This window comes from Exophiala viscosa (assembly GCF_022695815.1).
Source record: "Exophiala viscosa unplaced genomic scaffold EDD37scaffold_9, whole genome shotgun sequence".
In the NCBI taxonomy this organism is placed as follows: domain Eukaryota; kingdom Fungi; phylum Ascomycota; class Eurotiomycetes; order Chaetothyriales; family Herpotrichiellaceae; genus Exophiala; species Exophiala viscosa.
This window is the reverse complement of record NW_026944361.1, coordinates 453,900-479,503: the sequence shown is the minus strand read 5'-3', so window position 1 is coordinate 479,503 and position 25,604 is coordinate 453,900. Positions and strand designations below refer to the sequence as shown.

At 51.7% G+C, this 25,604-nt stretch overlaps 13 protein-coding genes across 13 annotated transcripts; 5 read left to right on the top strand and 8 right to left on the bottom strand.

The window, feature by feature from the left end:
• Positions 1-284: 284 nt before the first annotated feature.
• Positions 285-1,319, top strand: EDD37DRAFT_498771 (uncharacterized protein). The gene has a single exon (XM_062813455.1). It carries the CDS (start codon positions 485-487, stop codon positions 1,268-1,270), a length of 786 nt encoding a protein of 261 aa, XP_062667781.1. The 5' UTR covers positions 285-484; the 3' UTR covers positions 1,271-1,319.
• Positions 1,320-2,522, bottom strand: EDD37DRAFT_498770 (class II aldolase and Adducin N-terminal domain-containing protein). Its single transcript, XM_062813454.1, has 2 exons — positions 2,399-2,522; positions 1,320-2,226 (listed from the first exon to the last, which is right to left on the bottom strand). The coding sequence occupies exon 2, from the start codon at positions 2,186-2,188 to the stop codon at positions 1,370-1,372; it is 819 nt and encodes a 272-aa protein (XP_062667780.1). The 5' UTR covers positions 2,189-2,226; positions 2,399-2,522; the 3' UTR covers positions 1,320-1,369.
• Positions 2,523-2,528: 6 nt separating this feature from the next.
• Positions 2,529-3,678, bottom strand: EDD37DRAFT_683781 (uncharacterized protein). The gene has a single exon (XM_062819845.1). The coding sequence runs from the start codon at positions 3,329-3,331 to the stop codon at positions 2,723-2,725; it is 609 nt and encodes a 202-aa protein (XP_062667779.1). The 5' UTR covers positions 3,332-3,678; the 3' UTR covers positions 2,529-2,722.
• Positions 3,679-3,925: 247 nt separating this feature from the next.
• EDD37DRAFT_667749 (monooxygenase) lies at positions 3,926-5,361 on the top strand (the record flags this gene model as incomplete). The annotated part of the gene is made up of 5 exons (XM_062819303.1): positions 3,926-3,962; positions 4,012-4,049; positions 4,099-4,395; positions 4,467-5,040; positions 5,090-5,361. 5 exons carry the CDS (start codon positions 3,926-3,928, stop codon positions 5,359-5,361), a joined length of 1,218 nt encoding a protein of 405 aa, XP_062667778.1.
• Positions 5,362-5,479: 118 nt separating this feature from the next.
• EDD37DRAFT_498680 (Alpha/beta hydrolase fold-1) lies at positions 5,480-6,658 on the bottom strand. Its single transcript, XM_062813451.1, has one exon. It carries the CDS (start codon positions 6,441-6,443, stop codon positions 5,610-5,612), a length of 834 nt encoding a protein of 277 aa, XP_062667777.1. The 5' UTR covers positions 6,444-6,658; the 3' UTR covers positions 5,480-5,609.
• EDD37DRAFT_498671 (hexokinase) lies at positions 6,658-8,487 on the bottom strand. Its single transcript, XM_062813450.1, has 2 exons — positions 7,826-8,487; positions 6,658-7,757 (listed from the first exon to the last, which is right to left on the bottom strand). The coding sequence occupies exons 1-2, from the start codon at positions 8,228-8,230 to the stop codon at positions 6,873-6,875; spliced, it is 1,290 nt and encodes a 429-aa protein (XP_062667776.1). The 5' UTR covers positions 8,231-8,487; the 3' UTR covers positions 6,658-6,872.
• Positions 8,488-9,389: 902 nt separating this feature from the next.
• Positions 9,390-11,696, top strand: EDD37DRAFT_593785 (aquaporin-like protein; the record flags this gene model as incomplete). Its single annotated transcript, XM_062814546.1, has 2 exons — positions 9,390-10,726; positions 10,776-11,696. The coding sequence occupies exons 1-2, from the start codon at positions 9,704-9,706 to the stop codon at positions 11,694-11,696; spliced, it is 1,944 nt and encodes a 647-aa protein (XP_062667775.1). The 5' UTR covers positions 9,390-9,703.
• EDD37DRAFT_498627 (uncharacterized protein) lies at positions 11,688-13,052 on the bottom strand. The gene has a single exon (XM_062813449.1). It carries the CDS (start codon positions 12,911-12,913, stop codon positions 11,846-11,848), a length of 1,068 nt encoding a protein of 355 aa, XP_062667774.1. The 5' UTR covers positions 12,914-13,052; the 3' UTR covers positions 11,688-11,845.
• Positions 13,053-13,273: 221 nt separating this feature from the next.
• On the top strand, positions 13,274-14,509 carry EDD37DRAFT_636466 (RmlC-like cupin domain-containing protein). Its single transcript, XM_062816989.1, has one exon. It carries the CDS (start codon positions 13,767-13,769, stop codon positions 14,439-14,441), a length of 675 nt encoding a protein of 224 aa, XP_062667773.1. The 5' UTR covers positions 13,274-13,766; the 3' UTR covers positions 14,442-14,509.
• Positions 14,485-15,812, bottom strand: EDD37DRAFT_498595 (uncharacterized protein). The gene is made up of 2 exons (XM_062813446.1): positions 15,791-15,812; positions 14,485-15,600 (listed from the first exon to the last, which is right to left on the bottom strand). The coding sequence occupies exon 2, from the start codon at positions 15,402-15,404 to the stop codon at positions 14,529-14,531; it is 876 nt and encodes a 291-aa protein (XP_062667772.1). The 5' UTR covers positions 15,405-15,600; positions 15,791-15,812; the 3' UTR covers positions 14,485-14,528.
• Positions 15,718-17,291, top strand: EDD37DRAFT_498624 (uncharacterized protein). The gene has a single exon (XM_062813448.1). The coding sequence runs from the start codon at positions 16,031-16,033 to the stop codon at positions 16,910-16,912; it is 882 nt and encodes a 293-aa protein (XP_062667771.1). The 5' UTR covers positions 15,718-16,030; the 3' UTR covers positions 16,913-17,291.
• Positions 17,051-18,168, bottom strand: EDD37DRAFT_498616 (uncharacterized protein). Its single transcript, XM_062813447.1, has 4 exons — positions 17,965-18,168; positions 17,440-17,906; positions 17,293-17,393; positions 17,051-17,245 (listed from the first exon to the last, which is right to left on the bottom strand). Exons 2-4 carry the CDS (start codon positions 17,823-17,825, stop codon positions 17,190-17,192), a joined length of 543 nt encoding a protein of 180 aa, XP_062667770.1. The 5' UTR covers positions 17,826-17,906; positions 17,965-18,168; the 3' UTR covers positions 17,051-17,189.
• A 4,671-nt stretch (positions 18,169-22,839) lies between these two features.
• EDD37DRAFT_636459 (minichromosome maintenance protein 5) lies at positions 22,840-25,552 on the bottom strand. The gene is made up of 2 exons (XM_062816988.1): positions 23,843-25,552; positions 22,840-23,788 (listed from the first exon to the last, which is right to left on the bottom strand). Exons 1-2 carry the CDS (start codon positions 25,510-25,512, stop codon positions 23,284-23,286), a joined length of 2,175 nt encoding a protein of 724 aa, XP_062667769.1. The 5' UTR covers positions 25,513-25,552; the 3' UTR covers positions 22,840-23,283.
• Positions 25,553-25,604: the final 52 nt, after the last annotated feature.

The window sequence follows — 25,604 nt, the reverse complement described above, 5'->3', positions numbered from 1 at the left end:
CGAAGCCACACGCCCGAGTACGATTTCAAGGTATATTCGCGGCTCCCGTCCCGCTTAAAGTTCGACCAGGAGTTGTGGCGATTCCCAATATCTGCAACTGAACTCTAGCTCAGCTGCGGGGAAGCAGCCTTTGCTCAAGTACCAGACTGCAGGTAAAGGCCTTAAAGGGCACGCACCCAGTCACGATCGATGGGCACCGGCCACCTGTTTGCCCGGTGGGAGGCCTACATAACCAAACACGTCGGAGACATGTAAGTGGACTTGTTCACATCCGTATTCACCTGCCTAGATACAAAGAGCTGGCTGACTCAAGAAGATTACTTGAATCAACGGTCTACCTAACACCAGCAACCCACTCCTAAACTGGAAAACATAAGCGCCGTTATTGATCAACACCATCATCGGCTGCTGGCCTTTGTCGTTACCAGTTAGGAGGACGTTAACAGCAACTATACTCAGGCTCAACAAGACGCAACCGCCAACAATGTCTACAATATCCTCCTCTCTTGCCACCCACTACCACAATTTCACCCGTTACATTAATACCCGCCCCCGTGAAGCAGCGCTCACCTCTACGGCTGTAGCTTTCACACTATCTCTAGCCTGGGTTCTCAATGACTTCTACGCCTGGAAAGCCTTCGGCACAGGCGGCACACCACCAACATGGGCCGGATACTGGAGAATGACCAAGATCCGTGTCAACCGATTCTTGCTTTTCGGAAAGGACGACCTAGCAAACGCTTCGACTCTCTCAAGCGCAGGTCCAAAGTATCTTGACGCCGCAAAGGTTCCCGTCCGTCAAGGCCAACGCCCTCGCTCCATCGCCCGCACCATGCCTCAACGACAGGTCCCATACGACAAGCGTGTTGTTGCACCTCTAGTCGAAGACCGCGTCGCTGGTATGATGGCCACATTTGCAACCAAACATTCCGACATTCTCGAACTACGACCTAGCAAGACCGAAGGAGGTAGCGCCGAGGCAATCTATGCTAAACCAGATCTTCCGACACTCAATGCTCTTGCACCGTACAATAAGATGCTCACCACAGAAATTGCGCATGCCCATTCATCCGAAGGGAGTCTGCACGTCTGGTTGAGCGAGGCAGACGCAAAGACAGTGGTTGAGAAGGGTTGGGGCGTGCGGTTTCCTTTGTCTTTCGTCCCTAAGGGCTGGGCTATGGTCTACGCGCCCCGGACGATGGAGGAGGTGGATCTTGTCGAGACTGTTGTCAGAGCTGGTATCTCTTTCGTCACTGGCGTTGAAGTCTGATGGGCGCTCCTCCATGTATGATACTACTGGCTCCGGTGCTCTCACTTGCTTCCACACTCGTTCGATGTGTTGATATCTAGATTGCCCCCCTGCCCAACCTCAAACCCCCTCCTCACTCAGCGTATTTTCATACAACGGATTCCTCTCCACCTCTCTCACCCACAACCTCCACGGTTTGTCCTGATACGTCTCACACATGACCTTGCACCCTTCTCCTTGCTCTTCGGTAAGTCCTCCAAACCCACTTTGACCATCCACACCATATGAGTGCATTTTCGCCATAGTCATAGCCTTTGTCTGCACCTCAGCATTGATCTTCGTGTAAATCGCCCGGTACACCGCCGTAACCAGATTTCCCGCCACGCACGTAAACCCATGTCTTTTCATCAGCACCACCGTCTCGTTCGGCGTCTCCCTCCCACCGAACATGTGCGCCAATGCCGCCCCGAACCGGGCATTCCTGACCAACATGTCCCGCTGATCACCGTGTTCATAATGATGATCAATGTCGAAGACCTTGACGGGTTTCGACCCCAGAAACCCAGCCATATGATACACCGCACGCAATGGCACTTGCGTAGTCACGACGTAGGGCAGAACTTCCTCCGCGTGGCTATGGACCACACAGTTCACGCGGGGGAACCGTTTGAATATTTCGCCATGAATGAAGCGCTCCGAATATCCTTTTTGGGCGTCGGGGTCGATGGGGTCGGAGTTGGAAACATGGTATTGGATTAGATCTGATGGAGATGAGACCATCGCAGGAGCCATGTATCCGCACATGATGTACACTGAGGAGTCTGTGGGGTGGCGTATTGAGATGTGGCCGTAGGCGTCGACCACGCCATGGTGATGGAGGATGTGGTTCGCCCAGATGAGGTCGCGGAGGGCGTTGGTGAGGGTATCTGAGTCTGCCATGCTGGTTGAGTTCCAGAGCGGAATTCAAGTGATGAGTACTTTCTGGTATCAGCTCTTGCTTGATCGTGTTTGGCGTTCAGGCAGCCACTAGGTTATTAGTGCTGTGAGTTTCATTCAACTCCTCTAGACCGCTCTTGCCTTATTGACATGGAACAGGTAGATCACGGGACCATAGCCTCACAGAGCAAGAGGCATCGACGCGAAACTTACCTGTTCGGCATTGTCCTGGAATCGAACTTGCGATTGTGATTCGTACAGACGGTCTTACTGACGAAGTGACAGATCGGATCGATGACAGACATTTGATGACAGGGACAGCGAACTGCGGGGGAAGCCTAACGGCATCGCATGGTCAGGAATCTAGAACGGTGACCAAGTACGGATTGAAATTTTCAGGTTGCCAGCCACAAACTGCCAGGCATCGAATCACTCACATCCAAGGCTTTTATCACGGTCAGCTGAATACGAAGTCTGTCCTCATCAATCCCTGTCACAGCGTTCTCGTCGACAGTATCACTGCAGATGGTCGACCACTCAATCCAGCTCCACTCTTTTCGTGAAGAAGAAGGTCAACTCCTCGGGCGTCGCCCTTCCTCGTTTCGTATGTTCAATAGTATTCGCGATTCCCTCGGTCGCCTCCACTGCACTATCCCAGCCTGAAAAGTGCACTCGGACGACATCCTCCTTGTCGTCTTTCGCGATGTTCCACGCAGCCAGGGCCCCATACCTCGCTCCACCCAACGAGGACGTCCCCGCCGCGAAAGACTGATCGAACATCAACTTATGCTTGTCCCGTCCCACGACAGCTTTCACAATGACCAGCACCGGCGCAACAAGTGGGAGATGCTCCTGCACCACGTCTACGTAGTGCATCCAGTCAACATCCATTTGATTCTCGACTAGACTTAGAATCTTGTTCTGCTCTGGCGACCCGGTGAATCCGTCCTGGTGCCTTTCCTTGCTCTCCCAGCCGCCGACGACGAATAGGACCGATGGGTCATCGATCTGCTCGTAGAAAAGCGTCTGCAGCTTGCTGTACTCTTCTATGACGCGCTTAACTTCCTTGAGATTCGTCGTGAGTTGAGAGTCAGTTGCTTTCTGGCCGTTCTTCAAGCTGATGTGGGCCAACTCGATTATCGCCATCTCACGTTCGCTCTGGGTATTGTGCAGCCAGCAGTCGAGTCAATCTGCTGCGTAGGTACCAGTATCAGTAATGGTATGTGTTTTTCGAGGCGGGCCTGAGAGGCGGCCTGAACCTAGGGCTGATTTTATGGTTTGTATCGAGATCTCTCGTCTAAAGCTAGCCGCAATGGTCTGACGGGAACATTGCACTCTGGCACCAGCCACGATAAAGTGTCTCGCATAGTAGAGTGTAGAAAGTGGTGCGGGACTTGTTAGCCCCATGCACTTCGTATTCTGGGGCAGCCAAGGTGTGCGGCGTTGCTGAATCCTGTGGAAAGTGGTACTACTACAGTCGACTATGCCTGCACACCAAAGGGAAAGCAGGTGCCCTCTGGTCTAGCATATGACACTTAATCCTCCCTACCTGATCTGTACCTGACCTCCTTCGATATTACTTTTGTTTGACCTTGTTCACTTGAATTTGAATCGTTTCCTGAAGTCCTTTGTCCGCTTTCAAATTTCTCCCCAGGTTCCGACCCCGCGTTTTGGTCCCTTAGTGGTGGAGTAAGTGCTGCATTGCCTTCGGAAACCCATATTCGGCACCTGCCCAGATCCATGAGCGGGCATCTCAAGGTGCTCATCGTGGGAGCTGGTGAGTCTGCAAACCCAGCATTCAAAGCCGTATCTCATTACTTCCGCAGGACTATCGGGGTTAGCAATAGCCCAAGGCTTGAAGAAGGTGAGGTATCGATACCCGAGAGTAAACATGCCAATCTGACACTGCGCAGAATGGCATCGACTATGTCGTCTTTGACAAAGAAAGTTCGCCGCGCGATCGCAACTGGGGCGTAACAATCGCGTGGTCTCACCCATTCCTCGCACAACTCCTACCGGAGGAGCTTTTCGAACGGCTGTCCGAATGCCAACCAGACCCGGAACTGAACTCGAAACAGGCAGGATGCGAAGGCGTGCTGATTCGAGACGGTGCCACTGGCGACACCATAGCTTCACCACCGTTTCCTGGCGTAAGACGACTTAACATCCAGAAAACTCGGAAGATCTGGTCAAAAGACATCAACGTCAAGGTCGGCCTACTCTTACCATGCTGTAACCTCCAAGAAACCGTTCCATCTGACCAATGTCATTGTACGTATAGTTCGGCAAGACCGTCAGCAACATCGAGCTCACACCCGATGGCGTAACGGCACAGTTCGAAGACGGCACCTCCGAGTCCGGCAGCGTTCTGGTCGGTGCAGATGGTGGAGGTTCCTGGGTCCGAAAGTGGCTGCTAGCAGACCAGGCCACGCCCCAAGTGATGCCTTACATCTTCCTGAATTTCCCCATGCGTTTCACGGCCGAGCAAGCACTGCAGATGGATCAGATGATGCATCCGATCGTTGATGTCGGCGTGCACCCGAAGTCGATGTACATCGGTGTCTTCCTGCTGGACAAGCCTGACCTGCACGACCCAACGACATGGATCTTTTATATTCTCGCGACGTGGCCAAAGACCGTCACACCCAGCGAGGAGAACGCGGATATGGTCGATGAGCTGCGCAAAAGAGCAAAAGACTGGGCAGACCCATACAAGTCTGCAGTGGAGTGGATTCCGGAGGACGTCAAGGCCAAGGCTGTGCCGTTCAGGATCTGGGGGCCACCTTCATCAGGCTGGAATAACCAGAGTGGTAAGGTGACACTGGCTGGAGATGCAGCCCACAGCATGACTTTTCGTGAGTGACCTGGGAAAGACACCGAAACAGTCTGCTGATATGTGTCCAGATCGTGGCCAAGGAGCCAACAATGCCATCCGTGATAGTGAGCGGTTCGTCAATGCTATGCTTAAAGTCAAGGGCGGAGAAATGTCGCTGTCTGAGGCTGTTTCGGAGTATGATGAGGACGTGATCGCGAGGGGTAGCCGAGAGGTTGAGATATCCAGAATCCAGACCGAAGCCTTCCATGATCACGCCAACTTTCTGGAAAGTCCTGTTGTGAAAATGGGAATCAAGCCGGTTGCAACTGTGACCAATGCTGACGGCGAACAGACGGCTTGATCAAGGTCAGGCTTTCGAATGTGTACCTTAGATTTTCCATATATTGTCGATATAGATTGGTGAAAAAGGAGAGGAAGACACGTTTCGAACGGTGTGCAATTGTATGAAGGTGGATGTTGAGGCTCTGTACAAACATATTGTCAATATCAAGCCTCTTGGCCCCACGGCGCAAAAGTCCCTAAGACTAGTACTACTCTTTACCTCAAAATCACCCTCATATCCGCTGTAGTGGGTTGCAGCACAAGCGCTCATGATAAGGCCTGTCTTGCACATCGGCTTACCCAGTCTGCCGTCTCTTCCACCCGACTCAGGAACGGACTATGACTACTAGCAATACCTGTCACCATGATCGCTCTTCCACCCTTCTCCGCAATTTCCTTACTAGCATTGTCCACAATCATCTGCTGGAATTGCTTGGGTAAGGCGTGGTCGTCCTCGCATATCAGATAGTATGTTGGCACGACCAAATATCCCGCAAATTTGATTTGATCGTAATGCCCGTTGAAAACGTGCGGTTTGAGCATAGCCGCATACTTTTCTGCCTCGTCTGCGGGGAGGTCGTGGTACAGCATAGCAACTGGTCCAGGCGGAGATGCTGGCATGCTAGTCTCGATATTACTGTCCGATCCATCCTCGTTTTTGAGCCTCGACATGGTGAAGATGGGCGGGTATTGACCTCCCCACGCTGCAATCCAGGCTGATGTTCCCGTCGGCATAAGTGGGCCGGAGATTACGAGAAAGGCAACGATACCGTTGGAGTAGCCGGATTTCAGACGCGTCTGTTTGTCCAGGTTCTCAATTGCCGAGGAGGCGGGTAGGGAGCCATAAGAGTGACCTAGCAGAACGACGTCTGTGGTCGGTTCCGTGTCGAGTTCGGTCTGGATAGCTGTGCGGACTGCATTGATGTCTTCACTGAGGCCGCGAGGTGGTGGGCTGTTCTGAGATGCGTAGTGTACCGAAGCAAGTCTGGGAAGCACGGTCTTGTATCCTTGTGAGCGCAGCCGAGATGCAAGTAATTCATAGTGCTCGGGTGAGTGCCACGCTCCGTGAACAATAATGATAGTCGGTAGCTGTTTAGACATGTTGTATGTGGTGGTATTAGTTCTTCAGAAATGTGAGGCCTGAAATCGAGAAAGTGTCTGCCTTATATACTTTTGTCTCCGAGACTGGCGTTAACTGCGCGCGCTTCTTGGACGTCGGCGGACAGTGGTCCCGGTCGAAGAAGGGATGTAGACACTGAACGAGATATGAGTTCGGGTTTGCCGAAGCCAATAGGAAGAGTGGTAGTGCACAACCTGGTTGGGAGTTCGGCCGATTTCGAGTCGAGACATATTATGATGGTGCGGGACGCCTGAAGCGAAGTGACTTCCGTCGTTTCCTCTTGCAGATTCCTCCGCAATCTGCCCGCGAATGTTGCCAAAAAGGGAAAGGATGAATATCTTCGAAAATGAAGTCGATATCTGCTCGCGATCAGTTTTGATGTCTTGTCTTGTTTTGCCTCATTCGAAGTTTTATTTGGCCATCGTTAGCGCGACAATGACTGCTGCTCCAATGCCACTTCCGTCTTCAGCAGCCGTCAATTGGATCTTTCCCACCTCCAAGTCTAGAATCTCGGCCACTGCCGCCTCCCAACGTCTTCGGAAGTGCGGGTGCTTGATCGCTACGGAACCATCTGCAGCAACATGTCCGGTCGTCGAACCTTGCCGCTTGCACAGCGCTGAAACACCGCATGCGCATAGCCTGGCGCCACGAACAGCAATGAGTTGTGCAAGGTGTCGCAGAAAAAGAAGTTCCTCACTAGAAGGCGACAGACGTTTCGATTTGTTCTCACCAGTCGGAAGGTAGACTGTTGATTCAAATAATCTTCTTGAGTCAGCCAGCTCTTTGGATTCGTCATTTTCAATCTGTGACAGAAACCCTGTGTCCATGGAGTATGGCTCATCGAGGCTCTTTCTTTCGTTCCCGTTCTGGTCAGCCCGCCCCTGATCTGATTGGAATAGTACACCTCTCCGCCACATATCCACCACTGCCTGCCGGAAAATCTCGCCGAGGTACAGGCCGGCGGACATCTTCTCGAAGCTCTGCTCTCCTGGGCGCGGTGATTCTTTGTCGATTGCTTCGTCGTAGGGTGTGCGAGGGAGTACCTTGTGTGAGTTGTCGAACGCCCCATACTCACAATTTATGGCCATCATATCATCTTCATGGCCTGTGCCAACTTGTGAGATGTTCTGATCGTACGCTTTCAGCTTCGGGATGTTGTTGCATTTCTCAATGTATGCAGCATTACACCCTGTGCCGAAAATTGCGCCGATAATGGTCTCTGGATCTTTGTATCTAGATGCAATGAGTGCGCCAGTTGTATCGTTGATCAGCGCCACCAATTTGACTGGGATTTTCTGGCGCAGAGTTAGTAAGCTGCCTTTGAGAGAGCATGGTTCGACATTTGGAAAATCATAAGACGTACCCGTTTCTCGATTGCGCTTCGTAACAAAGCCGCTACATCCTTTCCCTCTACATCATTGACATCCCACCCCTTGGTCCAGGTTTGTAAAAGTCCATGATCAATTCTGTCCTGTGTGGCTGGATAGCTGAACGTGAATCCAAGCGGGAGTAGCTCCCCGTCCTTTGCGGAGCCTGATGGGTGATCCGCGACATATTTCTCTAAGGAATCTGCTATAAAATCCCAAAGGTCGTTCGAGGTGCCTGTTTTTGTGCTCGAGGGTAGCAAGTATTTCTCCTGCTCGACTTCGGCATCGCCACTTTTTAACGTGATCCGGCATACACGCAGGTTAGTACCGCCCAAGTCCAGTGCTAGATAGGTTCCTGTTTCCTGGCCTGTGGGAAGTGATGTGACCCAGGTAATGTTCATAGGCTATATGGGTATGATCAGTGTATGCAATGAGGGATTGTCAAAGTGCCAACGCACTATATTTTGCCCTTGTTCCTGGAGGCCTGCATTGGTGCCAAGATCAGCACTACTGCCAGGAGACAGATGGCCCAGTTCTCAGAGACTCACCTTCCTCGAGCTCCTCGCCGAACCGTTTAGTGATCCTCTTCAGCATTGCAGTGTCCACTGTAAAGAGCTTCTCGAGCCTTTGGCGCTCTTTTTGGAGTTGGGGAGGAAGGACCTCCAGGGGATCTGTTCTTTGTGTCAACTCAAGCGTTCCCAGACAGCTGATATCGGTCACACCTCCATGCTCGGCTGGCGTGACGAAAACATCTTCCTTTCCTGTTTGAGGCGGCATGTCTTCGAGATAATATGCTTATGTCAGAAATTCAATATGCTGCGTGATGGAAATGCGAATGGCTGTTTGCAAATATGCTTCAAGGAACAATGCACGGAAAAGAATGAAATGAAAAGAATTGCATCAACAACAAGCGTAAGTACATCTCCGCTGCTCCGGCAATTGTGCGATATGATGTTTTAGCTGCTCATCATGCGAGTGAGATCGTCAGAACATCGGACAAAGGGGCCGACCGCAACCTCACTATGACGTATGTGCCAACCTCATCGCTGAGAAGGCCTTTCAGGCAGATTGTCATATCAACAGAGCCCCGAACGTGGTCCGGGATGTTCATGAAAGTTGCTCGGAGCATATACTCGTACAGCATGCCATGAAAAGCATCTGACATACTGAAGTCAATTTGTTGTCCATAGGGTCAGGGGCGGCAAGGTTTGCTCTTTGCCAAGACGAGGCTGAAGTCCTTGCCGGTCAATGCTGGTTCAGCCTTGTGCGGAACACCTGTGTGCAACAGGGATGAATCTCAAGTTATGAGCTTCTGGACTCGTGCTTATGGTCGATGGGTGAAGAGGATGGAGCTGGAAGCCTCGAAAGAGTATCATCTTGAAGGTACTTATAATCCCATCATCGATCGTCTACCCTCGTGCCCCATACACTGGCTAGAAGGCACATGTTACGGTGAGAGGCATAGCCAATCGGGTCCCACACCGCCCCTGCCTTTTAGCGGAGTAAACCCGATCTGGAAAAGTAGTCGACAAGCGCGACCGAGCTGGCAGTGGCGTCAATGACGACGGTGATGTCCATGTCGCACATGATCGATTTTCCTAAAATTCCATTCTAGGTGCTGACTTTCACCATTGCGATGCGCATGGAGTTACACGAGATACTGGTAATCCCAGTCCGCAAATCTCAAAAAATTGTTTTGAAAGAAGACCTCTAGCTAGCTGATATTGCACAAACAGCTATCTACACAGTCTCCACTATGATAGTGGTTCCCGACACAGCTCTATCGTGATTTTCGCTGGCTTTGACGGACGCAACCCAGTCTCAGGATAGACATTTTGCATTTACTTACCCGATTTACGTGGTTGACATTAAGCATGGAAGACAACTCACAACCCACAAGCCCTGAGGAGCATCCTCAGTCGGCTCCTAGGGACTACCTTGAGCGCAACCCGTCTTCCGCCTCAAGGTCCACGGCACATTCGCATTCGCGTACCAGATATCCCGATTTCGACTTCAACCCAGGGACTGTTCGACGTCGCTTAGGCAGTGGGACAACCAGCATAAATCCAAGTCCAGGCCCAGCTCACTCCATAGGGGGTTTCCTTCGTCCGACTCGGAGCAGAAGGTCCATACTTGTTGCAAAGCCATCACGGTTTTCACTACGAGGACAAGACGAAGACGATGATGCTGCATCACGAAAATTCTCTCTGGCAGGCCCGGCGCCACTAGACACTCTGGCCGCCAACCAACCCTACGTCGACCCTGGCTATGCACAACTCAACCCTGCCTACGACCAGCCGACAAACGTCCGACCAGTATGGGGTCTAGCCAAACCTCTGCCCCATGTCCTCAGACCGGGCATGGTTCCAGCAAAGGATGAACTAGAAAAAGAAGTTCAAGCACAGCAAGGAGCAGCCGCAGCCCAGCCCGAAGCCCTTGGCGACCTTGAAGCCGGCAGGATCGAACCCACGCTCAGACCGGATAAGGTCGCTGATCAACTCGACAGCATCCGGCGAGAACGAGAGCTCTCTTTGTTCCGCGCTTATCAACATCTTCACGGAGAAGCGCCCACCGGCTCGCCATTTCCTTCAGTACGGGCACGGCGAGCGTCGGATGCACCTACAGAGACGCCGTACGTGCCTACAATCCGCGAAGAACCAGAGGACTTGCAACAAGAAGAAGAGCAAGCCCTCGAAGATGAAATGCCCCAACTAGCACAAGCAATAGCGAATGTCAAGCAAGCCAGACAAGAAGCAGAAGAAGACTCGAAGCTGTCTTATCAAGATGCGATTCCTTTACTAGCGTACGACGCCGAAGACGACGAAATCCACAATCTACATACATACTGGTCCCTGATCCGACTACGCTTTAGGGAGCCGCTTGCAGAACTTCTCGGGGTATGTCCAATCCTTGTCTGGGGATACAAGCAGCTAACATAACCTTCAGATCTTCGTTCAGTACACACTAGGTTTCAGCGCGAATCTCTCAATGACAGTATCTCGCGGTTCGGCGGGCGCCGGCGACACAGGGTCCTGGGCGTGGGGCCTTGCAACAATGATAGCGATTTACATAGCCGGTGGGATATCCGGCGCACACCTTAACCCAGCCATATCGCTCACACTGTACATCTACCGAGGGTTTCCAATTGGCAAAATGCCGGCCTACATTGTGGCGCAGTTCGTGGGAGCATTTCTCGCCGCGTTGGTATCCTTTGCCATCTTCCGGCCAGGTCTCCTTGCGCTTCACGCAGAGCAACAAGCCATGTTATTCCAAAGCACGGCGGCTATGGCAGCGAAGTCATCATCAGAACTGATCTCTTTATCAACTGTACTACCCAACTTCATCACCTTTGCCCGCACACCCTGGGTCGACACCCCCACGGCCTTCCTCACCGAACTTGTCGGCACAGCCATCCTGGTCATCGCAGTCCTCGCGCTGGGCGACGACACGAACGCACCACCAGGTGCCGGCATGATGGCGTTTGTCGTCGGATTATTGATCGCAGTCCTGGGCATGGCATTCGGATACAACACCGGGCTGGCAATGAATCCGGTCCGCGACTTTGGACCGCGTGTAGCAATGCTGCTCCTCGGATTCGGCGACGGCCGCACTTTGTTTGCCGACGGGTACTGGTTCAAAGTAGCGTGGCTGGGTCCCATTGTCGGAGCGATACTCGGTGGCTTGCTGTATGATGGCGCCATCTTTGTCGGTGGTGAAAGTCCCGTCAATTATCCCACCCGCCGGATATGGCGAGCTGCAAGGAAGTGGAGAGAACGGTGGAGAGTGAGGTTAACGAGAGCGAAGAGGATCGTCAAGGATGTTAAGGATGATGTGGTTGGTGGTGGTTATGAAGCTCTACGGGGTTGATGTCATTTTGTTCCTTCATTGCGCTGTTCATTTCGTGGAATCTTGTTGGAGTTGTATGCGCATATTCAGCATTGGCGTTGTGTGGATGTAAAGATACCTCTGTCTGCCTGTGTCGGGCCTTTCTTGATAATATCACGACTTGCAAGCTCTCATCTGAAAAGTCGTCTTCCAGAAGCACCATCGCCCAATCGCCATGCTGTCGGTCCAGGCACGCCCAAAAGACCGTGACTTTGGCCCTGGAACCCGACTCCCCCACCTTCACCGTCTGCCTTGTATCTTCTCAAAGCTTCTCGCAGGTGATCAGGCAACAGTCCACCCCGATGCGGGTTAGGAATATACTCCTTCGTCACCCTCTTCAATCGCTCAATATCCCTGACAATCAACCGAGACTGTTGATCCGTGTCGTTAGTCTGCTTCTGCTTCTCTTCCAGCACTTCCAATTGTTTCTGCCTCCGCTCCTTTTCTTCCTGTCTGGTCGCTTCATACGCTATGGCCGACTCTTCCTGCACTTCTCTCGCTCGCTCCACGATTTCGCCAACGAACCATTTGCCGTAGATCCGAATCGCTTGTAGAGGGGCCGAAGTGACTGATTGCGACACGATAGAGTTGACCAGTCGCTTCACCGTAGTGTTATTGAGTGACAGCGCTCGCCATTGATTATATCGAGAATACTGGTCCGGGTCGAGCGTCTCTGCAAGCCGTTCTCGCCGTTGTTCTTGGCGTATCTCTTCCTCTTCGGCCTGTCGGCGTTCCTGCTCGTCCATGTTTTCGTTCTCCAGCATTCCATCGATCTCGACTTCATCTTCCTCTTCCTCGGCCTCGGCGGCGCCCGATCGACCGCTGACTACTGATTTAGTGCCACGACCTGCATTTCGTCCTGCACCGTCGGCTTGGCTGGCGTTATCTGTTGCCGATTGTTGTGAAGAGCGTATATCCTCGGCGTTGAGTTGTGCGGATTTCCTGGGTCGTCCTCGTCCTCGGCCTGGGACTTTCCCGCTGGCACCGGAGAGCTGGCTGTTGGCGACGCTCGCAGTCTCTGATCGGGCGCTGTGTATTGCTGAGCCGGCGCCATATTGGGCGGGGAATGAAGTCTGTCTGAGAGGATGGAGTTTTGGTCGCTTGTTGGGTCCTTGCGTAGATGCTGTTGAACTCATTGATGTTCGCTTTTTGGATGAAGGAAGGCTTGCCGGAAAGGGCGCGGGAGGTGAGGTCGCCATGGCTGGAAGGGGCGAAGAAGTGATGTTATTACTGAAGCAAATGGGATAGAGTGTGGTTTAAGACTGAGACTGTGAAGACCCTCAGTAGACAGGTGCGAGGACAAGCACCGTGATTAATCTATACTGGTCTTCAAAGTCAAGTACGCGTGAAGGATGACAGTGACAACGGCATGCGACGGGGGAACTTCGGTGCATAAATAATGGATGCCGCTTTAGATATAGACATGGTTGCTTCAACATGCTTCCCTCCTTAAACTCTGCTAACTTTCAACATCTTCTATCACGCGAGTTATTTTGTTCATACTCGCTCATCACTGCACCCAAAAGGCTTCCCTTCCTGAAAGGCTCACGGCGATGTATTCCGATACCGGCAATGCGTCTCAGACTCCGGCGATTCTGCTTCCCTGCACAGCCAGTAACATCGTCTAGGCTTCTCCGGTCTCGAATGCTGCTATCGCTGTGTTCCGTCGCGTGCCTCGAGATACTGACTCACATCTTTGCCGGCATGAACAGCGACCTTCCCCACGATTTGTAAAGGAACATGCCGATCGATGTTGCTCTCGCGGTTGATCGAAAAGCAAGGTAAGCCATTGGCTGTTTCACGTGGAGTCTGCCATCGGTCTTCGTGCCGTGTGAGTGAATATGCTGTTACAGCCTCATCACCTATTTCAGAGTCATTTTATCCCGTGTGAGAACGTCCATCGTCCAAGAAAATCAACTCCAGACGGTACTCTTTGCATTTTCTCAGGGTGTTTCAGAACTAGCAGCTCCTCTGAGCCAGGCGCATCAGCGTTCGAGACGACCTCTGCCATTGCACATCATACTCCATACCAAGGATCACAAGGCTTGAGATATGGGTGCCGCAAAGGACTTTGACCCAAGTGAGATCGCGTACGTACCAACCACAGGTGTGCGCAAGGTCTTCGAACTCTCCCTGGTCGAGGCCACTGCGGAAAGTGTCAAAGGCTATGGCCATATCGTGGAATCGCCAGATAACTTCCCCATTGAAATCGTTCGCTGGCCAGCGCAAGGATGGCGACCAATTGACGACAATTCTGGCGACCAAGGCGGTACAACCGAGGGCTTGTTCGAGTTCTGGTGGAAGGGAGACACATTATATGCCCGAAACAATGCTGTAGGTGACAGCTACCTGTTCGCCTGGAGTCAATTTCCCGAGGAAGCGGCCGTCAGCGGCGACCCGCAGCCTCGTGAAAGAGCATTGGTCTGGCGAGCAAACTACCACCCGGATGGCGGTCAATTGTTCTATCCACTCGACGGTCAAGACTTCATTGTCCCGGTGGCATTGCCCGGCGACGATGTTACCCCTGAAAAGTTCATTGCTCTCTGGGCCAGTGGTGGCAAGGGTCTCTACATTCATCCCAATATCTGGCACGGCGCCGTCGTTCCTCTCGCCGATCAATGTCGCTTCATTGATCGACAGGGCAAAGTTCATGCCCGGGTATCGGTGGACTTTGCGAAGGAATTTGGCGGCTACATCTCGGTGCCCTTGGGTCCTTACAAGAACTAGCACAAGTCTTACACTGGCATTGCGCCAACAACGACAACGAGAACAGCTTCAATGTCATTTTCAATTCCATTCACTTCACTATAAATATCACGACTGATCTGCAATGGTCGATGACCCCCCGCCCTCGACCTCACTCAATACACTCGTAGCAACGACGTTACTCGCTGCATCCAAGAAGATCGCCGCAACAACGCTCAACCCACCGAACGGATTGTACGAGTACTCCAACTCCCTCACATTCTCCCCATTCAGCACCACACTCCTTTCATACCCCGTGAAAGTCATATCGTGCCAATAACTCCCGACAATCGTGCTCTGATACACCTTCCCATCATTATGCAGAAATTGATCGACAATATTTCCCGCTTGGTCCAGCACCCGGTTCGTATGCGTGTTGCCTGTATAGTCGTTGACGGAGTACAATATCCCCTGCTGCATATCGAACGAGCGGGCGCTCAAATCACTGGTTACACCGCTGACAGTATCATTGACGAGTGTTCCGACATCCTGGCCAAGCGTCGCAATTATTGGGTTGAGGTCGATTGAGCTGAGTGTGTCGTTGATCATCATCAGAAGATTTTCCAGACGGACTTCGAGTTCCACTTTAGCCGAGATATTCTGGATGGTCAGTGCGACTCTGTTGATACTCAGGTCGACGCCGGCGTTGAAGGTGAGAAGACTTAGGACTTGGGCGTCAAGATTGAGTTTCGCAGTAAGGTTGTCCACGGTGAGGTCGATCTCTCCAACAAACAGTGTTGCGTTCAGATATACATCTGGTGGGGAGCTGCTGTCTGTGACTGTGCCGTCGGATGTATCTGTTGAGTCGGTCTCATAGACGGTCGAATTGGTGTCATCCCTCACTTCGAGCGTGTAGCCTGTGTAACCGTCGCTGGAGGACAAGCTCTGAGAGGCTGCGAGTGCCGTGAATGTCGCTAGCAGCAGGGCGAACAGTGGAGGAAGCATCACTGCGAGAGTTGGGACTTTGCGAAAGGGTGACTGCGTCTGCGACTCGATTTCCTGAGGACCGAACGACGTATGGACATGCAATCAGTGTCGTTGGGCAGAAGGGTTCAAGTGTTCAACGCTCGAATGTGGCTCCAGCCAGCAGTGGCTAATATTGCAGAGTCCAATCTTCCACCATACCGACCGTGGAGTTGTCCTGCGGCTCATCGTCATCAGCACTGTCGGCAACAGCGCATTTTGAACTGGTTTGGGAACGTGGTGAACGGCTGTTCTTCCTCAGACATTTTAGTCAGGGGTAAAAGGCACCCCTCATCTCGCTAAACATCCAACCGACCGTTGAGCAGCTGGGGGATCACCCATCAAACAGGTTTATCCTGCACGCTTACCATAATCCAAGGGTCCGTGGAACCTCATCCTTGTTAGTTTGCCGGCTTCGAAACAAAGGAGAACGCATTTCCGTCTTCAGGAAATGGGCTTTTGCTAGTGTAAGCGGTTTTGCTGGGAGATTGCCATTTTGCAACACCCACGGTAATGGAAGGGGTCACTTGAATATACTGGGGGAAGGATGACACCCGTCGAGGTCGACTTTGCCTTTCTCGCGGCCCAGTCAAGTCACTCCAGCAAAGATGTTGTCGAACGTATCGATCCGGGTCGTCTTGACCTTCTTGTGTCTTCTCATCCTACAGCACGGCGCTGTTGCGCAGAGGACGACCACCACAACGAAGAAGACGACAACAACGACGACATCGGCATCGACAACCGCGTCGGCGACGACATCGTCCCTGTCAAATTCAGCGTCCGCCACGAATTCTCCAACAATCACCTCAGCCTCCGGCGCGACAACCAGCGCTCCAGATGTCTACCTGAACGTACCCACCCTTTCTGTCGGACGCATTGAGCTCAATGTCGACGACCTCCAAGCAAACGTCAACTTGAATGCGCAAGTCGCATCGCTCGTCACCCTGAATGCCGGTGTCGCGGTATCGATTCAGACAGTGAACCTCACAATTTCGGATGTCGACGCAAATCTCGAATTGATCGTCCGACTAGGCAACCTAGTGAACATTGTCAACCGGGTGTTCCAGTCCTTAGATCTTAATCCTCTTCTCATCAACACGCTCAACAATGTCACCTCAATTCTGGAGCCCATTGTGGGTGAGGTCGCTGGACTCTTGGGCTCCATCACCCAGGGCGGCACCACTCTATCGTTCTTGGTCGACAATCTGGGCAACATCGTCCAAGAGGTAGGCGGTGTGTCCAGCATCGTGGGCAACTATCTCCAAAACATGACCGACACGGGAGTGAGTCAGACATTATCTGGTGGGCTTATCGAAAAGACGTTCTCGTACTCACCATTGAACGCTTTGGTGGACATTGTCTTCAACGCCGCTGGTCAGGTAGTCCAAGCAACTGTGGCGACCACAGGTGCAGGAGCAACGGCCACGAGTAGTTCGAGTGCGGCGGCCTCCACAGCATCGGCATCCAGTGCATCAACAACTGCAACTTGAGATGATCGAATGTTGAATTGGAGATGGTTCCGGCCGGGAATGAGTTCCAGGCGGTTGTTTGATAAGCCAATGCATATTGTTCTATTCAGTGATATTGTGACACAATTTGTCCCAGTTCATCCAGTGTGCGTGCAGACCGTGCTCCTGAGCACTCACAAAGCACTGAGAAGACCAAAAACCCGTCGTCGTGAAAAACCTGTTAATAGGACCAGCATCAGCATGCCCACAGATTCCTGAATGCTCACCACCTGCTGTTGTCCTTGAGAGTATTTGTTCCTCAACAATCCACTCCCATTGATCGTAGTCGAGTGATCGTCTCTGCAACTTTGGATTCTGATGGAGTTGGTACGGGTACGCCCGGGTGTTCTGGATCTGCTTACCGCAAACGCCATGCTCGTCTCCTTCAACCACTTCAAATATTTGTGAATATAGGGATGGTAGAACCACCCCTGCGCTGGGGTCTGACCCGTCGTAGAACACACTGGCATGGTTAGCACGATGAGAACATCATACACCAATGACCTTGCCTGTCCATGTCAATGATGTTCACTTTGAGGCGGTATTGCCCAGGCTCCGCGATGACGAGTCCTCGGAACGTTGCGTATCCTATGGTAGGACGGTCTACCACTTGCTCTTGATCGATGGGATGAATCGAGTCTGCCGTATTGCCGCGCAATAGATCTGTCCTAGGTGGTGCCAAGTTTTCTTGCATATCGGCAGTTGTGAGAGAAATCATCGCCCAGGCGCCACTCAGATCAGACAACGAAAATGTTTCTGCATCTTCTCTGTTATCAACCTCTGTGATAGTGGCAGCTGAGAACGTTACGATGATTGGTGTCCGAAAGGGCACCCCAGCTGCGAGTCTGGGAGTTGGGGCAATTGAGAACTCCATTTGATAGTGGCCCTCAGGCATAGCAAGCCGTAACGGTCGCCGTTGATAAGATGCTTTGATAGACACGTTGATCTTGGACAGAACCTTGAATATTGTGGCGAACTGAAGCTGAGTCTTAGCAATTGGTATAGGCAATGCAGCAGAAAGACTGAAAACTCACCCGGCCAGCACGACGAAGACCTCTTTATGTAAAGCACTTTCCCAAACTGAGGCGGCTGCTATTTCCCGTAACAAAGCGACAGCATATGGATACGTCGAGGAACTCCTGCAACTATTGAAAGCCCTTGAGTCTAGAGATTTGAGTTTACGCGCACTGTACTGTTGAGGTACATCGAAGGTTGCATACCAAACCGGAGATCAATATGTACGTGATGATGATTCTGGTGAATAACATTGAAGTAACGTGATGTCGTTTCTGGTCCCTGTGGATGCGTACTTCTGTAACTCTTCTCAATATGGAGACACCGTCTCAAGCAGTGGAGGGTTGCGCGCAGACGGGTGACTCCGCTAAGGTGCAAGAAGGCGTCAGCCCAGAATGAATAGTGATTAATACTCTGTATGCAGGTCGACCGTATGCGGCCTAGGAGTCATCAGAGGAGGCGTAACGAGGGTCGCACCCTGGCATAGATCGATGGCTTCCCGATACTGGTATGAGTATGTTAGGCGTTCGTACGATGGTGGATGTCATAAGCTCCAGTAACGAAGCGAGGACAGGCGCAGTGAACATGACTCGAGTCAGGCGCCACACATTGAGTGGAGTGCCTGGAGAAGGCAAGAGTGATGCCGGCACAGCTTGTCCGCAGCAGATTCTCCGCGGACTGAAAGTCGTTGTAAGTTACTCTCGTCTTTGAGGACGGATGATGAGAACCAAAGTTCTTGGGAGCTTCCAGTGGCAGTGAATGTGATCCTGTATGGTGTTGATCTGCTCCTTCCCTTGCAGCAGTAGGAGTGGTTGAACTGATCCTTAGTCGAAGTGAAGTCGGGTGTCTTTTCCTTGCTTGTTGGTACTCGCTCGACAACTTCTCGGTTTCACCTTTCCGTCATGACAGCGGCTCTTGGTTCGATCGTGGCTACAGGCAGGCGGCGTCATTCCGCGTTGAGTGGTACCCTGATCAAGCTGTCTCGACATGCTATATTGGGACTGTAGTGGAGTAAATGTCTGATTAGCAAAACCCACAGCTCCGGAACTTCAGTTTGACACTGACAGATTCAACTGACAAGCACTGCTGGTCATAATTGGGTGTACGGTCACTCGGCACCTTGCAAGGCAGCCACTGCCACACAGCCAGAATGGAAGAGAAGTTCGGATGCGTAGGCTTGAAGCCGAAGTGACAGTGGCTGCAAGGTTAGAGAGACAGAAGAGTACTTGCAGGGGTACATTTGGCCGCACGAGAAAGGACGAATCACACGTTATGTGCATGGCGAAAACCAAACACCGATGGACCAGCGATGAAAGTATCGAGTCTCCATATCCTGGAATCGACACAAGAGGAGCCTAGAAATCTGCCCGGTGTGCTGGCGGGATGACCAGCCCGGGAAGCTCACCGGTGGTGCCAGCTTAAAACCCATCATCGGACAACGCGTACCAGTGTAGCCTGGGATGAAGTGCAGAATTTCCGTGGAGGGTAACATCAAACGGTTGCCGCTGCGAGCGGATTGAGAATCATCATGCTTGGGTGGATGTTTACGAGGTGAATTGTTGTTACGAGGATGTCCAAATTGAGTCGACGTCGAAGGAGGGTTTTCCCTTTCAAGTAGTGGGCCGACGTCACTCTGAAAGTTTGTATGACGATCCTCGACCTCATTTCTCTCCATTGCTTTCTACTCACAGCAGGAATACAAGTGTCAAGTACGGTACCTGCTTCCTCGAGTGCGACCCTCCTCAAGTCTGATAGCACGGGTTGGCCAAAGTGACAGAATTGACACACTGTCGGTAAAGAAGCCTCGAGACAACTGACCTGCCGTCATTTTGGGTACTATGCCCCCTTTCCTACGACGACGGGAAATATACCGAGGTCAAAAGGTAGAATTCGACCCAGCAGTTGCGATGGTGCTAACGAATGTGTTTCCTCCTGATGATCAATTCTGATCATATAGCAATTCATTCCCCATGCACAACCGCTTCTTCTCCATGTACGATTTGCCCTGATCGACGAACTTCCGTCTCAATTCCAGCGATCGCGGGTCTCCTATTTGTCTGCGATCCTCGAACTCGGACATAAACTTGGCACTAGCGGTCTACCAATGCGAATACCATACAGCCATCACCGTGCGTTGCCGATCCACCCACTGCTGATAGTGATCAATCTTGTACCATGTCACACGGTCAGATCTTGGCCCCCACGGTCCTGTGTCCATCGATCACGAGCCCGGGGGGTACAGATCAGACCATCTTGTTTTCTTCCGCTGCAAAATCTTGTACTACCACAAATGAAAAGGGAATAAATCACAAGAGAGGCAAGACAACTATACGCTGTCGCTGACTCGAGTGTGCCGCCATCTGCTGCAATGCTTGCATCTGCAGCACGCAGCCTGATCGGTCACAACGATTGATCAGTATCTTGCCCCTCTTTCTCGTGGGCTGAGGCCTAGATCAACGCCTCGTCTGGCCATCACCAATCAGGGCATCACCATTCATCCTTCTGGCTGCAGCGGATGTTCTATCTATCGTTGTCGTCGAATTGGAAAATATACCCTGCCAGCTGGCCCTGGAGTCTGACTTGTCACATTCATGGTATTATCAGGACTATATCTTAGGGTTGCTATACTTGTTGCGACCGGAAGAAGCCGTCACAGGTTCAATGAGAGCTGAATTGACATCCGTGACAGAAGTCTATGACACCTGCACGGTCAAATTCCATGACATGATGTGTAACAGTGCGACGTGAGCAATGTCCCGTACTGTGCCTCATCATAGAGATCGCAGGGGTTGGTCATAAAGGGAGCATGTCCGGTTTAGCGGGAAGCGCAACGGAACGAGGAGACTGGTTGCCGGTACGGAGTAGCGTGCTGGGAGTGCATGCTCGATCCTCACCCCCCTTGCACTTGGAGCTCTTGATCGGCTTCTCAGATATAAGACCAGATGCGGAACATCACAATGGCCATCAGAAACGGACCGACTAATGTAAAGGTGGAAATATAAATACGACCACATGGCAACTAAGCGAGCAAAACTAATGCATGCAGGCAGATCTTCACCTACGTCTGTCTGAACGCAGGGAAATGCTGTGGTCATGATGCATATTTTCTGGTGCACAACAACGCCCGGATATTGAGTGCCAAAAACAACATACGCAACAAGAACTACCCGGCTCATCCGCAAGCGACCAAACACCCTGACGAGGATGATGTCAACCCAAACAGTTGCCTCATGTTCGCGCAAATCTTCGGATTGTTCAAAGGCGCACCGAGCATGGAACAGGGCAAACTTGTGCAAATGGTTACATGATTCAAAGTACCTTGAGGTGTTCTTTTGCGTCGGCAGCTCACGCGCCAGAATGGCGACCAATCGTACACGACATGCCCTTACCATCATTGTGTCGATGAGAGCAAATCCATTCCCACCGAACTTGGCTTGCCTATGTGCGACTGACGAATGAGCCTCTGGCGCCAGTCGCGACTTCGGGATGCATCGATCAGGATAGGTTACGAGTGATCCGGCGCTCCTTCCTCTTTATACCTCTTTCCCTTCCCTTGACCCGCAAGGTCAGCCGAAAACCTCGCATAGCATCGTGTCGAGCGCGCTGTCCCCTGTGTCAGTACATCCTACTGGACTTTCTCCTTCTTGCGCTGAGTCCACGATGCATCCGCAAAAAGAGCTAGTTGGAGGACTAGACAGGCTTCAGTGGCGGCGCCGAGGTAAGACAACACGCACGACCAGATAACTGGTACATTATAGTACAATACTGGAGCAGCTACACAGCAGCCGAGTCCAAGGACTGCAAGTGCCCATGTCCAAATCACTGCCCAAGGGAGATTGTGTATCGAGGTTTTCCTGAAGACTGGGTAGACCGTGGTGAAGAGACTCAACAGTTGCATGCAGGATGTTTGTATCGTAAAGCAAGAAGTCTGCATCATCGCGAGATCCGGATAATTTCGTCGACGGTTTCTTCGCCACGAATATGAATGGGACGATGCTGGCCAGAATCGTTAGAAATGTTATGACCAGTAATGTAGAGTTCATCTGTGGTGAGAAAGTCAGTCTAAGCGAAGATATAGTCGCCATTCGACGGCACAACTCAGGTCCTGATTAACAGGCGCCTCCATCTGCTTACAATGATCATCAGTAAACGCGGCATTGTTCGAGAAAGAGGTGGTTGTTTGCGCCTACCTCGTTCTGCGTGGGCTCATCAGAAGGCTTTGGGTCAACATTGAGGTGGGGATTGCGCTCGATGAGCCTGAGGTCCTCTACACCAAGCTCAGACCTGATCGAAAACGGTCACTCAAAGGATTTTGGGCAAGAACAGCATGGCCTTACAGCTTCTTGTTGCTAATTCTGCCAATATGATAGCTGCGAATTCCTAGCTGAAGCTCAGGAATACGGAAAGCGGCGTCCAGTGTCTCATCGAAGAATGCTATCTTTCGCGCGAGCAAATGGTAGTTGGCAGGTTGGAAGACGGGGACCACGCTGTGCTGGCACTTCGCTAAAATGTCTGGGATCCACTTCGTTATTTGATCCAGCTGCCGAAACCATAGAATCCACTTCACTTTTTTCCTAGGGTCTTGAGAAGTATTCTGTGATATTACCAGCGAAAACCCTATGGCCCGGTCCCAACGTTCTTTCATGTGTAAAGGGTTCAGGAATAAGTCGGCCAGTCTTCGCGCCACAAGTGTCCAGTCTCTGATCGGAGGCTGAAGGATGTGTGGAAGTTCATCGATCTCCGCCCGGTACCTTTTCGGAAAAGTTCTGGAGTGCGAGAGCAAGGTTGGATCTCTGGAGACCGCTGATCGTAATGCTTGAAGGAGATGGACTTCAATCTCAGTGTGCAAGGCGAGCAGGTCTGCGCAAAGGGCCTCGGAGGGGCCCAAGGTCTTCCCTTAGTTCATGTCAACAGCCACGTCCATATGTAGCGAGGTCGGATATGTTTGGATATATACCTGTATCAAGGCTGGCCTTCGTCCCAACACTTCGTCGAAACATTGCTTGTTCTTACCAACAGACTTTCATGGCGCGAACAAAGGAACAGCCCGTGGGAAGTACAGAAGCGCAGGTGATGCACCTCTTCAGTAACAGGTTGCCTATAAGAGAACTGCTTCCCCAGCCATTTTGAAATGGTTCACCCAAAACTGGCCCTAGCTGGAAACGCGCTGGCGCCTATGGCCCTAACTTATAGGAGGACACAGATTGGTCGTAACACCTAGACATCCCTCTCCCAAAACGACAAAACGCCGACTTCACCAATAAGGAAAAACCTCACTCCATACGTCCACTTGATATCATTGTCGGCGTCAAAGTGTAAGCAGTGCGGACCAAGGTCAATTACACGCCACTCCTGTACACTTGGCTCCCGCCACTTCTCAGCCTTATCGTTTCCCTTCGCTGCAAGACATGCAAAGCCCGCGCCAGCGCTGATTCACTGTACCCTCTCCCTTGGACAAATTCCCGTCGAAGGGTTGCGAGACTCGTGCTCCAACCAATGGGAAGGCGTCTTCTCAATTCTTCCTCGACCTTGCCCACTTCTTCCATCAACTCCCTATTGGCGCTCATACCTCCAGCACCCTCGCCTTGGGATACTGCGTCCATGGTACTGGCAAGGAAGAGACGGATTGCCTCGTCGACATGATGCTCTTCCGCAACAGGCGATAGTGTCAATTTCGCCAGGGATTCGGTAATACGGATGATGGCCTCGAGTTGACGGACTGTGATTGGGATGGAAGACCGAACGTTGCTATTCTTTTCCGCTTGGGCGACGCGAGCTCTGATTGAAACAAAGTGCGAAGATAGCTTCTCTGCGGCAGCCACTGACAATCGAGGGGCGCATCGTCTGCAACATGCGAAGTTAGCTTCCAAACGTCAACCAGGTCGGCGGGTTACATACGATTTGCAGAAACTGATATACCTCTTCATCTTCTCAACGGGAAATTCAACTTCAGCTTGCTCTTCTACGCCCTGATTGCCCATATGAATACCCATGACGTGCTTGGCAATTCTTTCATCGCGATTTCTGTCGTGGTCATCTCTGACAATGAATATCATGTCAAACCGGGACAAGATGGTCGTTTGGAAATCGATGTTCTCGCCAGGTGATTTTAGGTCGTCATACCGACCGAAGATCGGATTGGCAGCCGCCAGTACTGACGTGCGAGCATTCAAAATTGTCGTAATGCCGGCTTTAGCAATCGATATGGTCTGCTGCTCCATGGCTTCGTGGATGGCCACGCGATCTTCGTCTCGCATCTTGTCAAATTCGTCGATACATACAACACCGCCATCCGCCAGGACCATGGCACCACCTTCCAGATAAAATTCGCGTGTTTGGTTGTCTCGCTGGACAGAGGCGGTCAGACCAGCTGCCGAGGAGCCCTTTCCAGATGTATAGATGGCGATTGGGGAAACCTTTTCCACGAATTTCAGCAATTGTGACTTTGCTGTACCTGGGTCACCTAGAAGCAGCACGTTGATATCTCCTCTTAGTCTCATTCCATCGGGGAGAATCTTCTTCGAACCACCCATCAGCAAGCATGCGATGGCTTTTTTAATGTCGGCATTGCCGTAGATGGATGGTGCGATGCAGCGGGCAAATCGGTTGTAAAGCTCTGGTGATCGGGACATCTCCTCGAACTCTTGAATCTCCTCGTCTGTGAACGATGCACCGCTTGCCGAGTGGTCCACGTCAGTAGCGATACCCACGGCTCGAACGTAAGGATTCCGGATGGCGACTGCCTCCTTTTTGGAGCCTTTGTTCTGCTGATAAATTGAAAATACGCCCATTATGGTGCATCTGGAACCAGGTACCACTCGATTCGTGAGGTGTCTGTCAGCGGAGATGAGTATGTGACGCGGTAGTTCTCCAACCGGGACCTGATCTGGAGCTTCTTGAAGCTTCAGGATTTGCTGGTCGATGAATTGCGAGCTTTCGTGAACCACAAAGTATGGGTCCAAGGGGCATGGGTCTCCCGCCTCTTGACCTGGGACTTTTCTTCTTGAGCATGTTCTTGGGAGTGTTATTCCTGAAAAGCCGCCTTCAATTGGTAGATAGTCGATATGATCGCAGTTGCGACACTGGATTTGCAGGAGTGTCGCTTTTGAGGATAAAGTGGACGCGCCAATGACGATGCCTGGGATGCGCACCAGTTTTGACACATTCGTGGCATTGAGGTCGCGAATAGAGGTATGTGAGACTGAAGAATGAAGTAGAAGTTGGTGTTGAGGGAGTTCGACGTGTGCATTGTGAGGAAAGACGATGCGCTGAGTGCATTGCTTGAGGGCGGCTTCGAATAGAGGAATCGTGTCCGCAGGGTCATTGGTTAACCTGTGCGCCAGCTCCTCATTATATGATATCAAGTGACCCAAGTCGATATCGCAGTAGTATTGCTTCACCAGTACATTCTCTCGGATCTGGTCTCTGTAGATGTATGTGCCGTCAATCTGGAACGCAAGGACGAATTCCTTAAGTCGGGACTGCAACTCGGTGCGCGGTTCTGAGGCTTCATCCTGATGAGGAGGGAGGACGCTGAGAGAGTACGCTGATCTTGTGTCGAGAGCCATTTTGAGGTCGTCGTTGTGTCAATGTACTATCTGGTAGTGGAAGCGGGTTCATACAAAAGGGATCAGATTCGAGGGGACGAAATGGCATTCAG

Bases quoted from the DNA above. Each gene is read 5' to 3' on its own strand.
- EDD37DRAFT_636459 (XM_062816988.1), bottom strand. From the start codon at position 25,512: ATGGCTCTCGACACAAGATCAGCGTACTCTCTCAGCGTCCTCCCTCCT. The intron at 23,789-23,842 runs GTATGTAACCCG...CGCATGTTGCAG, and splicing joins TATATCAGTTTCTGCAAATC to ACGATGCGCCCCTCGATTGT.
- EDD37DRAFT_498671 (XM_062813450.1), bottom strand. From the start codon at position 8,230: ATGAACATTACCTGGGTCACATCACTTCCCACAGGCCAGGAAACAGGA. The intron at 7,758-7,825 runs GTACGTCTTATG...ACTCTGCGCCAG, and splicing joins GAAGCGCAATCGAGAAACGG to AAAATCCCAGTCAAATTGGT.
- EDD37DRAFT_498680 (XM_062813451.1), bottom strand. From the start codon at position 6,443: ATGTCTAAACAGCTACCGACTATCATTATTGTTCACGGAGCGTGGCAC.
- EDD37DRAFT_498627 (XM_062813449.1), bottom strand. From the start codon at position 12,913: ATGGCGACCTCACCTCCCGCGCCCTTTCCGGCAAGCCTTCCTTCATCC.
- EDD37DRAFT_636466 (XM_062816989.1), top strand. From the start codon at position 13,767: ATGGGTGCCGCAAAGGACTTTGACCCAAGTGAGATCGCGTACGTACCA.
- EDD37DRAFT_498771 (XM_062813455.1), top strand. From the start codon at position 485: ATGTCTACAATATCCTCCTCTCTTGCCACCCACTACCACAATTTCACC.
- EDD37DRAFT_498595 (XM_062813446.1), bottom strand. From the start codon at position 15,404: ATGCTTCCTCCACTGTTCGCCCTGCTGCTAGCGACATTCACGGCACTC.
- EDD37DRAFT_498770 (XM_062813454.1), bottom strand. From the start codon at position 2,188: ATGGCAGACTCAGATACCCTCACCAACGCCCTCCGCGACCTCATCTGG.
- EDD37DRAFT_683781 (XM_062819845.1), bottom strand. From the start codon at position 3,331: ATGGCGATAATCGAGTTGGCCCACATCAGCTTGAAGAACGGCCAGAAA.
- EDD37DRAFT_498624 (XM_062813448.1), top strand. From the start codon at position 16,031: ATGTTGTCGAACGTATCGATCCGGGTCGTCTTGACCTTCTTGTGTCTT.
- EDD37DRAFT_498616 (XM_062813447.1), bottom strand. From the start codon at position 17,825: ATGCCTGAGGGCCACTATCAAATGGAGTTCTCAATTGCCCCAACTCCC. The intron at 17,394-17,439 runs GCAAGGTCATTG...TAACCATGCCAG, and splicing joins AACATCATTGACATGGACAG to TGTGTTCTACGACGGGTCAG. The intron at 17,246-17,292 runs GTAAGCAGATCC...CAACTCCATCAG, and splicing joins AGACGAGCATGGCGTTTGCG to AATCCAAAGTTGCAGAGACG.